Genomic DNA, 13,863 nt, shown 5'->3' with positions numbered 1-13,863 from the left:
TCTCAAAAAAATCAAAATGACATTAATAACTTTTAAGACTATGTACAAGTTTATAAAACAGTCATTATTTTTAAAAACTGTAAAAATGATTTTATGTGTGTATATGCAGATATTGAAATTTAGTATGTGAACATCGTTCAAAATTGTTGAAAGTCTCGAAACAAATATATTGTTTTAGATTAAAGTAAATACCAAAAATGACGGAATGAAATTAGGCTTACTTACAGGTGGAATCATGGTGTCTACATACGAGCTGAATCCAAAAATTCTCTCCTCTCCCATTACAGACACAATATCTTCTTCCATTGGGCTTAAAGGTATAATCTCCAATTTTCCACTCCCCGTTTTACAACGTTCTTTCTGGACGGCAGAAGCTCTCTTCTTTGTACCCCTCTTTACATCATCCCACTTCTTTTTAATTTCGTCGACAGTTCTCTTTGAGAATGAGACAGCATTTACAGATTCCAAAATTTCCACCCACGCTTGCTTTTTCTTTGTATTGCTGATCATGTCACTGAATTTTGAGTTGATGACATCTGAACGTTCTTTAACTCCTTGAACTAATATTTCAATTTCTTTCTCACTAAAACGCGGCTTCTTTTTTCTATCTTCCATAATTTCAGCGTTAATTGTCAGAATTTCAATGATGTCATTTTCTTAGTCATGACGTCACAATAGGTTCACGGGACAAAAGAGGTATCAAGAGAATCTATAGATCTAAACCTATGTACAAATATATATGTTACGCCGAAAACGTTTATTATTTATTCATTATTTGTAAATTGCTGGTTATTCATTTATTATTTAAATGATTACCAGTTTCAATAGTGTATATTAAAAAAAAAATACACCCCCCCCCCCGACTACGCATTTAGTTAACTAATAATCACAACAGTATGAATATTTTGATTTTAATTGTTATAAATAACCTTTAGAAAGCTTTATTTTTGTTCACTATTAAAATATAAACACGTGATAAAATACTTTCTTATTCTTTTTTTTCTTAGAAGGATATTACTCATTTAAGTTTTGATTCTTTAATTTGGAGTATGCAACATATTTGATTAAAAAAATAAACAAAACACGCTCAAAACTATTAAAGTTTTAATATGTTCATGACTCTTTTTTTGTACAATGCAGGTGCCCGTTCAGCGTGTTTCACTTGCGGAAACTTTCCGTAAATTTCGCAAAGTTTACGGAAGCTTCGTGAATACGCCGTAAACCATCCGCAATCTTTCCGTAAACTTTCCGCAATCCTTCCGTAAACGCTCCGCGACTGCGGAAATTACGGAGGCTTTGTGAATAAGGTCCCAGATAGACCTTGGTTAAATATTTGTACTTATAAAAGAAAAAAAAAACCAAATTTGAAAATTTTTAGCTGATCGAGACTGTCTCAATGTCCATTTAATGTTCTTATATAAATAATTCAAACTCAAAAGTCCAATCAAACTATACAAATCAGGATCAAAGCAAACAAAGACCTCTCAATCATCAGAGATGGGGTCAGGTGCCATAGAGAATTAAACATCCCCTGTAGACCGGTCAACTCCGTGGTACCGTAGTTATCATGATCAAGCGAACACTTAAATCCGTAAAGGGAAAAGTATACGTAAATAGTAAAATCTGTATCTAATATATTGAGTTTTTGGAAAGAATAATATTAGCAAATGAAATGGATAATATTTGAAAAATATCTACACATGTGCACAAGTTTGCGGTATACAACTTTTGTCATGGTATTAAAAAATATTTCCAATCACTTTTATTCAGCGCAGTCCTATTCTGAGTTTGTCCCGATGATTTTAAGAATTATCTATGTTACATGTACCTATATGGTAAAAAATGTTACAATCTTACGTGATTTTTCCCGCAATTAACTCATTCTTGCAAAATAACGAATATTGGACTATCTCAAAAACTGGCTTGCATGTATTAAACACTATTAAAACTTAGTCTTAGATATATACATTAAATAATAAAATTAATAGACGATTTTGCATAAAAGTAAAAAATATAAATATAAAATTAATTGTAATTAATTTTTAGCATATATGTCATTTTCACCTTCTATGAGATACATATATCGCAAATAAATCACTGGGTCAGTGGGATTTTACCGATATATTTTACAAGAGGAGAAAAATTACAAGTTGATTTCAGTTTTGATTATATCAATAGTGCGAACACCTACTCAGGTATTCACATATTTTATTGATTTTAAGATATTCTGCACATTATACTAAGGTCATCTCAAAGTAATGTCACAACTCTCGTGTAATCAATTTTAAATAACCATCATTTATTGCTAATTTTTTTCTAAAAATTTTTTTTAACAATTTTGACTCTTTTAGAGAATTAACAATCAAGAAAATGAAACGAGCAATAGTGAGATTTTAAACGATATACAGATAAACTCTGAAAAAGTGCTCCAAAAACAACATGTAACATTCTTTTCGTGGGACGATAGATAAAACTTGTGAACACCTGAATGATTTAAAAATATATATCTTATATAACCAAATAAAAGTGGAGGTAGAAATAAAATTTGATATCAGCTATAACAGTCTAAAATTTTGCGTGTGATATTTACATTTAATTACAAAAGATTTTATTGAATATGTGACATTACTTTTGAATCGACCCCTTTATTTCAAATCAAGTCTAGGCAGTCTTGCGCTTAATATTTTTTAATCATACTGTTGGTGTTAATAGTATTAACTTTAAAGTAATACGCATTTTTTTCAAAACTATATTCAATTATGGAATTTTCCTCTTACTCGTGACATAACACGTAATGAATAAAATGAAAATAGCAGTCACTTTGATACATTAATAAGATGTATTTAAAAAAGACACAGCTGTAAATAGACTAGAGTATAGAAATTCCTGGGGGTGAAATCTGGTGCCTAGGTACATGTAGAGTACAGGAACTGGTAGTGCATTGCAGGGTGAAATATAATAAGATATTTACGAACAGCATTCAAGCTCAAAAGTCCATTCAAGCAATACAAATTAGGAGCAGAGCAAAGGGTACATCTAAATCTTCTGAGGTGGGATCAGTTACCATGAAGTAGTTAGCTTATCCTATTGGCCGGTCACATCCGCCATGTGCTCCAATGTCATGATCGAGAATAACGATAGTATATATTGAATGAATCTCTGAGATTGAATACTATTCGTTATCTTAAGTCAGGCCATCTTCAATCTACCAGTGACAATATCTATGTTGTCTTTGAAGAGAAGGGTCTAATTCATTATCTTCCGGACTTTCCATTAGCAATATTTGTGTTTCTTTATAAGCAATCTGATTAAAGGAAGGATATGGAGATAACGAACAGTATTCAATCTCAAAATCCATAAAACAATACAAAATTAGAGCAGAGCAGAGCAAACACAGACCCCCAAAACAACAGAGTTGGGATCAGGTGCCATGGAGGAGTGAGCATCCCCTGCCGACCGGTCACACCCGCCGTGTGCTCCTTGTCATGATCAGGAAATAACAGAAAAAATCCGTCGTCAATTCAGTGTATAAATAATGGACTAGCAATTAGTATGAAAAACGTCAGTCAGCAATTGACTCAATGATAAATCGTATTTGATGACAAGGTTGCTGACTTACAATGATGAATTTAAACAAGACTGCTGATATTCTTGATTCTTCAACTTGTTTGTCAATAATTTACCTCGTTTCAGAAATTGTTCATACGTAGAGCATGCTCTTGCGTATCGAATCAACTGAGATATATACATGTACTCCATATGCAGGTGATGAAGGTATATTGCTGCATAAGTAAGGGAATTTGACGATAGAAAAGTTAAAGTCGTCACGTTTATCATATAGTTTGGTTTTTAGATTACCATTAGCGTCTTTTTCAAATAAAATATCCAAGTATGAAACAGAAGTGTCAGACTCTGTGGTATCTTTTATCTCAAGCTCACCAGGATATATCGTATCGACATAGGAATGGAAATTACCATTGTTAATTGACAATACATCGTCGATATATCTAAATGTCGAAATCAAATACTTTGATCCGCTTACATAGATCGCTGCACAAGGATCTGAAGAAACCATTCAGGGTCATCACAGTCTTACGCTTAATAATTTTTAATCATAATGTTAATGTTAATAGTTCTTAAACGCATTTTTTTCAAAACTATATTCAATTATGGAATTTCCCTAGCTCTTATTTCTTGACTTTTACAGTTGAAGGCTTAGTTTTACACCAGGAAAAATACGGGAGCTCTTGTGTGAAAAAAATATTGATCTCAACAATGAACAAAATCATAATAAAGGGTTATTTCAAATATCGTATTACGTTGTCTACGAGGCAAACGGCAACATTCCTACCCTCAACACCCTCCATTCCAGTCTTGACTAAATCCTGCCAAATTTTCCTACTGGAATGTTGCATCTTCTTTATTTCATTTCCTAAGTTATTGAAAATAAAAGGATATATTAATTCTCGTGAATAAAGTATCTAAATAAATTTTATTCTACCGCCAATGATAAGTTTTTGTTTGATAAATTATTTCAAAGCCCCGAATACAATAACTTTCACCTCAGTGGATGTTTTCCTATCCATTTTCAATTCTGTACCTCCGTACATGACGCAGGTTTAAATGTCCAAGTAAGCTGTCAACTGTAAAAGTCAGTGTCTTATTTAAAAAGACACAGTTGTAAACAGACAGGAACTGGTCGTTCATTGCAGGGTGAAATATATAGTAAGATATTTACGAACAGCATTCAAGCTCAAAAGTCCATTCAAGCAATACAAATTAGGAGCAGAGCGAAGGGTACATCTAAATCTTCAGGCTAAAGAAACTAGGTCACGATTTTTCCATACGTGTATCACCTCTGTATCTGAATTCCGAGATACTTTCCAATTCTCCAAAGTGAACATTTGATTGGATAATTCAAAGGTCACCAGGAGATGACCCTGAATGTGGTTTCTTCAGATCCTTGTGTAGCGATCTATGTGAGCGGATCAAAGGATCTGATTTTAAACAGATTGCCTTTATAAGCAGACCTATCTAAACACACGTATAAAGCATAATCCACAGCAGAAACAATTCAGAATTATTTTTCAATAAATATGTTGTTTTTATTTCGACCGGATCTATCTAAATGAACTCGAAATAAAAGGTCATGGACTGACAGAGTCTACCATATCTGTTTCGTATAAATTATTTTATAATCAATGAGTAAATATCTGTTCAGCAAATATCTTATGGTTAAACTCTTTGCTATATATCTAAAATAAAAAAGTGCAAGTGTACTTGTTATAAGATTACAACATAAAAAGACAAAAAGATGAAATGGAAAATCACTTCCTATAAGTCGTAATATTCTTTATCTGAAATGTGTAATCGTGAAATTTTATGTAAATATGTGTTTTAACCGTAAAAATGATAAAATTGATTCGTGACTGTTTTACAAATTTGAAGCATAAAAATTTAGTACATTTATTAAAATATATATTTTTATGTAAAACGTACCTATGAAATGCATAGTGTCATTGGCCTCCGAGGAACTGTAAGCCCTGTCCTCATGAAGGTAAACGTTGGTAAACTTTTATTGACGTATTCTTCTGTTTGCTGAAATCTTTCATCATTTGAAATTTGGTTCACTTTTAGAATATGATTATGGTGTACAATGTTGACATTAAAGTCAGACGATACGTTCCTCAGAAATCCGTTTTGTGTATATATCGAAATATTTGAAATAATGAAAGATATTTAAAATCATGATTATCTCGTGATTTCTAAACTGGTTTCTGATTGTCTTTGAAAAATTAACAAGGCTAAAACTTCTTATTTTGGCAATTTAAATTTTCCCCAAAAAGATTATATAGGCAACACCATCATCTGGTGTCCTGCAGAAAAGCCTGCTAAAATACCTCATTAATTTGTAACTTAGCTTGTGGAAGCAGCATAACTTCAATGACTAAATCTCGGAAAAAATTATATTTTAATTTTAGGAACGTATCGTCTGTCCTTAAAAAATACAAAAATAAAATATTATAAAATTTCTATAGTAAATTACGTAGAAAGAAGGATTTTTTATTTAGTTGAAGAAAAGGTTTGTAATGTAAAACATGGCGTAATTTTTTGAATTGATATAAAATAAATAAAGTTATTTTTAATAAACAATAACTTTCTAAACTTTAAACACATTTCGTGTCTCGTTAAACTATAATACAATGTAACAATATGAATCTAAAATGTGCAAAAAGCCAAGCGAGTTTCCAAAGTTTCCAAAGCTTTGCATATTTTAGAATAAATATACATTTTATAATAATCAAGCCTGACGTGTATGTAAAGTATAGCAAATTCATATGCCATAATTTTCACGAAGTATCCTAACCGTTGTCTTTAAGTTTCATTTAAATTTTCAATCAAAGAAGAATGGCTTGCAAGAATAAACTGTCGTCTCTTTTTTTATTCAAAATATATCCATGTAATATTGCAATGGTACTTTTATGTTTCACATTAATCTTTTTCAGTGCTTTTGGTTCCTAATCATAACAGTCCTCTCTGGTCCTACTCTCTGCGATGCTAGAGTGACGAAACCTGAAATAAAATTCGGTAGAGGAAGATATGACGTGGACAAACAATGCTGGACGAAGAAACCCACAAAGCCCTGTCTGGGTATACGATATGAATGTCAGTCTTTGAAAATCAGGTGAGAGGTCATTTCCTTGGCAACAATCTATGTTTTTTTATATATAGAAAATAGTCTGAACAATGTTTCATTGTGTGCTATGCAAATGGTTTGAACTATCACAGTGTAAAAAGCCACTTTAAAATATTTCTTTAAAGAAAACAATTAGGGGTCTTCTGGTAAAATATTCAGAAATATTTACATCAACTGAATATTTTGCCTTTATTTCTTATGAAGATCATGGTCATTAATCAGTGCATGAACAACACTGAGCAAGCCAAAGTGTGAAATTTTCTTGAACAATGGCTGTTCCATCAGTTCTACATACAATGACATATTCATCTTAGAACAATAATTAGCAAATTTTATTTTTTTTCGTTGAATGATTTTCAATACAAATGTACAATGTATATATAGACAATAAAATTTCTTTGTTTGTTAGTACGGGAATTAACGTGGCAGCAATTGCAGAAAAAATTACATAACCTGCTACGACATTAATTTCCGTACGAAAAACCAAAGAAAGATATTATTTTTTAAATAAAACAGATGTATTGAACTTTGTGGTAATTGTACTTCTTTTTAATTTATAATGTTTATAATAAGCGCCATTAAATTAAATGGTCCATTTCTTGATTTTATGCGATGTTTAAGTCCTTTGTGTTACATTTTTGTAATCCGTAATTACACCAACTGAAGGTAAAGACTGAAATCAAGATGGAAGTGAAGATGCAGAGAAATATATAAATGGATCCAAAGGATATATTTGCACCACTGATTTCCTTATCTTATTCTTGATTTTTCTTTTGACTGAAGATAACAAATCAGAAGTCTCCTATGCGACTTTAGCTCTACTGCTCTTTACCTATAACAAAGAAAAAGTAGCACTTAGATTTAAAATTTTGCAACAGGAAGCAATAAATAGAAATATGCATCTTAGTCTAGTCTACTTGTGTGCCATATTATATTAAAATCAGTCCAAAATTGTAGGAAGAGAAGCGTTTTAAAAGAATTTCACAGAAATTTCTATTTTTAGTAACAATTGCAACACCGTTCAGCGAAATCTAAAACTGATGCACTTAATTATGTATCTTAATGCAGTCTGCTTTTTTGCCAAATTATATTAAAATCAGACCAAAACTGTACGAGGAGTAGCAGTTTGAAAAATTGTTTACAAACAGACGGACAGACAGACAGACAGACGGACACCTTACTAACGCATAAGCTCTTCTGGTCTCTGACTAGTAGAGCTAAAAATATTGATCATTCGCCTTTAAACAAAAAAAAAACATTACATACATTTCAGGAGAAAAATTCTTCGTGCGTTGAAACGAAGGCCAGGAATAATGGAGTTTGTAGAGAAAAAGTCACGTGATTGTAAACACAGGTAAATACTACTCACTCCGGTATTGTATAAAGTTTATCAACCAAATTAGTTTTATGTTTGGCCGAGAAAGACAGAATTCCTCATTTGGTAGACAAATTTTCTGTGAGTTTCAAGGCGATTTTATTTGTATTATACCTTATAATGCTACATGTATAGTGCAATAAAATGAAATTTAATCTATTTTAGCTTTCTTAAATAATGAAAATTGCTGTTGAAAAACTTTGATAAATAGAAACTTTATTTGATCTGTATTTATAACACAACTTCAAAATGCTGTCTGAAATTCAACAGAAAAAAAAAATCTTTTTAGGAGATTTCTTGGTCTGGAAAACGTTTGCCCGCATAAATTCAAATATGTCACAAGGATAGTCAGACGTGGGAAGTCTTGCTATGTAGTATTTCCTCATCGGCAATGTATAACTTACGCAGACTGTGGAAAGAAAATGTAAGTAAAATTTGTGTCATACATACTTTCAAAACGATGTTAGTGAGTGTGCTGGTGAGAAGATAAAATATAAGAACGTTTTACGGAGCTACCTTTAACACACTGTCATTTGTTTTCACTTTTGCGCGGGTATGTTGTAATCTATAGGTCTCTTAGATTTGTTCTCTTTGGCGAAGGTGTGCTCCGCTTTGCTGTAGCTTCTTTACTATTATTTGGCATTAAGTAATTAATAATTTTAAATTATATTTCAACGCAATGTTATTTATGTATACGTAATCAAACAATAAATTCCTAAATTACAGGGGTTGCTCGAAGAATGGTCGCGTAAAGAGTGCTTGTCTGCCTGATCGATCCCGCATTTTTAATGTTTGGGTTTACTGTGTGGACAAGTGTCGATTTGAACTGGAAACCTTGGAGCTACCTCAGTGCTGTTCCTGCAGAGAATACTCCACTTGCGATGATGGTGATGGAGATGGTGGCGGTGGTGGAGATGGTGGCAGTGATGGAGATGGTGGCGGTGGTGGAGATGGTGGCAGTGACGGTGATGGTGGCGGTGGTGGAGATGGTGGCAGTGACGGTGATGGTGGCGGTGGTGGAGATGGTGGCAGTGACGGTGATGGTGGCGGTGGTGGAGATGGTGGCGGTGGTGGTCCAAGTGGCGCGAAATGATGATTCCAAAGTTATCGTTATGTCAGCACAGGATGAAATAAAAATTTAAAGCAATAAAGAAAATGAAAAAAAAAAGTGATGACAGAATCTGATTAGAATCTGTAGAAGGACAGCCTGTAATATGTTACACGGAATCGTGTGCTACATAGTTGTCAATAAAAAACCTCAAAGTGCAACTGTTTGTTTATTTTATTCTGATAACATTTTTGTCAGTTTTAGGCTTAGTGCCTTCTTGATAAAGTGTGCAAAAAAAAATATTGAGATAACGAGCAGTACTCAAACTCAAATGACCATTGAAACAATACAAACTAGGAGTAGAACTATCTTGGACCTCAAAAATCAGAGGTGGAATGAGCTGCCCTGGAGGAGTAAGCATCCCCTGTGTTATTGGAGGAAAAATGTTAACGGGCTCTGTGTGTTATCCATATCCACTTATTGACATTCCCGAGAACGAGTACTTTGTAAAGGTATTTCTGTATCTACAAATTAACTTCTAAATAACATCTCCATGTGACCCAATAAAATTCTGCTTGTCCTTAAACTTACAGCTGTTGAAGTGAATTGTACAAGGAAAAAGTTCAAAGAATAAAAATTAAATTCATATAATTATTTAGGGAATGAATTTAATAGCTACCCAAAGCTATACTGTGTAGCCTGGGTTGGGGTAGTTTTATAAGCTTTATAAACCGCATAGTGCGGGTTTATAAAAAGAGTAACTTAAAACCAGGTTATACTAGTATAACTTGGATCGCTATGAAATACATTCCTTCTAATTTTATTTATCATCACAAAGTGTAAAAAATAAGACCATTTCCTCTTCAAAAATGACTTCAAATTGAACATATTTTGAATATAACATCAAGCGGATTGATACGTTTTATGTATGTAAATATTTTTTAATATAACTGAAAGATTTGAATATATGTATAATTGTCTGATGTGCCATATGGCATCACGAAATACTCCAAGTAAAGAATTGAATTGATGCGTCATTAAAGCACATACAACACAGCTTATATGATTTAAACTATTCTTTATCCAATCAAATGATGCGTAACAACCAAAAATTATATAATCATACCTTTATGTAATGTACCAGCATTTTATAGGATCTAAGAGAAGACCATGTAAAGGCAACAGGTAAGAATCGCCGTATAATGTAGGTATAATAATTCAGAAAAGTCTGAAGTGCTCCACAACGTTATGAACATGAAACAAAGATCCCTCCCTGCTCAATGGCCCAGAGTGCCGAGTATAGGACAAAATTTGAAGCTCTTCGCCGGGAAGTGGCGGCGTCTCCATATTCAGAGAAAAATTCTCGAGAGAGAAGTTAAACAATAAAAAACCATACAAAACCAAGCAACGTTGCACCGGCAATACTAGTTTCCTTCCAACAAATTTCCCCATGGCTTCCTTTCTGAGGAGGAAATTCTTCATAACCATATGTCAGGTTTAAATATCTTTATTTATTATTATTTCCAAAAATCAAAATGAATTTTAATTGAATTGGCATGCTTATACTGGATTCCAAAACTGCATAAAAATCCTTGCAAACAAAGATACATATCAGATTCCAGTAAATGTTCTACAATGCCTCTTTCTTACCTCCTCACTAAAATATTAACATTGTAAAAAATATGCAACAGCAAGACATTTCTGAAGAGTAATTTATTATCATTCAACAACTTGTATAGTTTGTACATTATAGATGTCCATTTGATGCTATGAATTGTTTTTTTTTTCTCTGATCCAAAAAATGTAGAAATTTATCTATTTTATAAGAATGTGGTAGATTTGTTTTTAAAAAATCTTAAATTTTTATATAGATTACAGAATTAAATTTTGCATATAAAGTATTTTCAGTCTTTGACACTACTTAATACTTATTTTGTTGCTGAAAATAATTGTACTTGTGTTATGACAATTTTATGATATTCTGTATAAGGAGAAGACTATTGAAGTTGTAGAACATGTGTCTTGTCCTTTTGACTTTGTCAATAAAATATGTTCAATTCAATTCAAATACCATATTAATAGCAGTGAAGGAGAAACTTCAGTTGTAAGGCCAAAATAAAAAATACCTTTGTTTCCCCTAACGCGACCGACCCAATTAAATCAGGCCGACTGAAATTTTTTTTTAAATAAGATGATTCAAATATTTTTTTTTATTGTTAACCAAATTTTATAAAATACAATTTCATCAAAATCAGTTTTTATCAGAACGGCCGACATTGTTCTACTGTGATTTTCAAGCATTTGTTGGAAACAAAATGACGTCCAGATGTGATTACAGGGCATTAGCTCTTCATAAAACAATGGCGACGTCTCAATCTTATGCCTTTAGCTAACTGGAATTCTTCACTCTTGAAACAATTCGATAATAAAATTTACCATGACTAATTAAGAGTGTTTCGGAGGTGTCTTGGCGTCTCCATGTGAGTGAATATATTTTCGAAAGGGATGTTAAACAATAAACAAACAAACCTGTCTTTGAATTTATGGTACGTAATACATGGTAAGGCCCGCCCCATGAGTAGATGAGGGGCCCACCTAGTGAACACATCATTCAATTTCACTGCATTTTATTTAATTTGAGTTTTGATCTAATAACCAGTTCATCTATGTTCCTATGTTTACTATATGCCATTATGGAACCATAGGAGTTGTTGTAAATATGTCTGCATATTATTCATCCTGATAAATATAATTCAGATGTCCTTTCTTCATGCCTTTATTAAGTGGTTAAACTTCGAGACTATGACATTGTATATAGCATTTTTATATCATTTGTAGATTCGGTTTGGTTCAATTAAATATTGTTAACATACTCTTTCCAAATAGTTTTGAAATCATGATTCAGCTTCCTGAGACGTCCAGTGTATTTTTCTTTAATTAGGCCCTTGAAGTTTGGTTGTTTCTTTGCTTTTAATCCCTTCGAGATTTGTTAGGACGAAATCTAAACATTTCCCCCATTGCTCCAAATTTAGACGTACTCAGCACCTTTTTTTGCCATTAAGCAGTGGAGGATCTTTTTTGAGCCAGCATCTTCTGCGACATTGGACATATGTTTTGTGGTTCCTTTTGAAAGACCGTATTCAACGTTACTCATTGGGATTTGAACCTGCGATTTAAAATAAGCCACTTACTTCTTAACTCCAAAGCAAAATGCTCACGAACCACCGCAAATTTCATTGCCCTCAAAAAAGTACATTGATCGTCTATAAGCTCTGAAGGCTGATGGAAGGTTTGAAAAAACGTACTCGTATGTCTGTTCTTTGCATATTTGAGAATCTTGTCTATTTTATTCAATTTATATAAATGTAATGGCGTAAGATATTTCGCAAGTTCAACTAAATAACAGTCGTGAATTAATTAATCATGGATTTTGCTTTTAAACGGCATATGTACGATACTTAGCATTTTGTTCACAAATCGCTTTCTTTTGTACTTTTCTTATTTATAAAGGTAATTTTCCATTAAATTTTAGAATGTATTTTCAAAGCTGCTGTCAGAAAATAAAATTGTTTACCTACCTACCACCCAACTTGAGAATTCAGGGTCGGGTTAGGGGAAACAAAGACTGATATTTTTTAATTCCGGCCTAATGTACAACAACATATTTGATAAGTGCAGTGTAGATACTTAGATACTCAATGCAACTCTTAGAAAACTTGAAATAATATTAAAACGTACGACTTTTCAACACATATACTAAATTCCCTGTGATTTATTAATTAATAAAACTCATTAATATACTCATATTGTTACTAGTATTGGTCATTTGCAAAATCATTTTGTTTTAAAAACATCCTGATTGTACACAGAAGTACTCTGAAGTTGGCATTAAAAAGAAGCTTTTGTTTCTTATTGACAATATCTTTGTAGTTTTTTTGGAGATCAAGCAGGTCTTTTAATAATCTTTTGGAATTCCCATGGGTACCAATTGCACCCGTTGTAAACAGATATATTTTTGTATTCATATGAAGCAGAATTTATTAAAAACATACAAGAAAAGAATTCGAAACCATATGTTGTGGCTTTCAACTCGATTTTAAGATTTATCAAATGATGCGTCAGAGTTACTTCCTTTCATATGTCGATTCTACATATATATCCCATTGAACTTGAAATAAAAGACACCACTGTTTTATATTTCTATATTTTATTGAAAAAGCCGATAGTAGTAACCTAAGATCATTAGGTCAAATGCTGACTGACGTTTTTCATACTTATTAATTAGTTAGACCATTATTAACACACTGAATTTTCTACTGATTTTTTCCGCTTACCCGATACCATGACAAAGTTCACATGGCTTAGTGACCGGTTGACAGGGATGTTTACTATTCCATGGCACCTGATCCCGCCTCAGGAGTTTTTGGATGTCCGTGTTTTCTCTGCCTCCGATTTACATTGTTAAAAAAGAATTTTTTGCTTGAATACTGTTCGTTATCTCCATATTTTATCTTGTATCTGTAAAGAAAATTTGTATTGCTTTAATTTGCTAATAGATTAATTCAGGGGGACACAATGTTTAAAAAATAATGGTAAGGTAAAGAAAAAAGTATGCGGTAACAAATAAAACGGGAGAGGGGAGTATAATAAACCCAAAAAATATTAAGCCGGATTTTCAATGCCTATATGATCATACATCTTTCCAAATTAAGTGGGGGGGGGGGGGCTTAGGCTCCTCCCCTT

At 32.5% G+C, this 13,863-nt stretch overlaps 2 protein-coding genes across 2 annotated transcripts; one reads left to right on the top strand and one right to left on the bottom strand.

The window, feature by feature from the left end:
- Positions 1-44: 44 nt before the first annotated feature.
- LOC134281932 (nuclear apoptosis-inducing factor 1-like) lies at positions 45-682 on the bottom strand. Its single transcript, XM_062764368.1, has one exon. The coding sequence runs from the start codon at positions 613-615 to the stop codon at positions 175-177; it is 441 nt and encodes a 146-aa protein (XP_062620352.1). The 5' UTR covers positions 616-682; the 3' UTR covers positions 45-174.
- A 4,828-nt stretch (positions 683-5,510) lies between these two features.
- On the top strand, positions 5,511-9,204 carry LOC134281931 (uncharacterized). Its single transcript, XM_062764367.1, has 5 exons — positions 5,511-5,557; positions 6,507-6,685; positions 7,971-8,051; positions 8,362-8,496; positions 8,799-9,204. The coding sequence occupies exons 1-5, from the start codon at positions 5,552-5,554 to the stop codon at positions 9,163-9,165; spliced, it is 768 nt and encodes a 255-aa protein (XP_062620351.1). The 5' UTR covers positions 5,511-5,551; the 3' UTR covers positions 9,166-9,204.
- The last annotated feature ends 4,659 nt before the right edge of the window (positions 9,205-13,863 follow it).

The sequence above is a fragment of the Saccostrea cucullata genome, unplaced genomic scaffold, assembly GCF_032062105.1.
Source record: "Saccostrea cucullata isolate Sc308-1 unplaced genomic scaffold, CSIRO_AGI_Scuc_v1 ctg837, whole genome shotgun sequence".
Classification (NCBI taxonomy): Eukaryota; Metazoa; Mollusca; class Bivalvia; order Ostreida; family Ostreidae; genus Saccostrea; species Saccostrea cuccullata.
The sequence above is the reverse complement of the archived record's forward strand: the minus strand, read 5'-3'. Positions and strand labels throughout refer to the sequence as shown.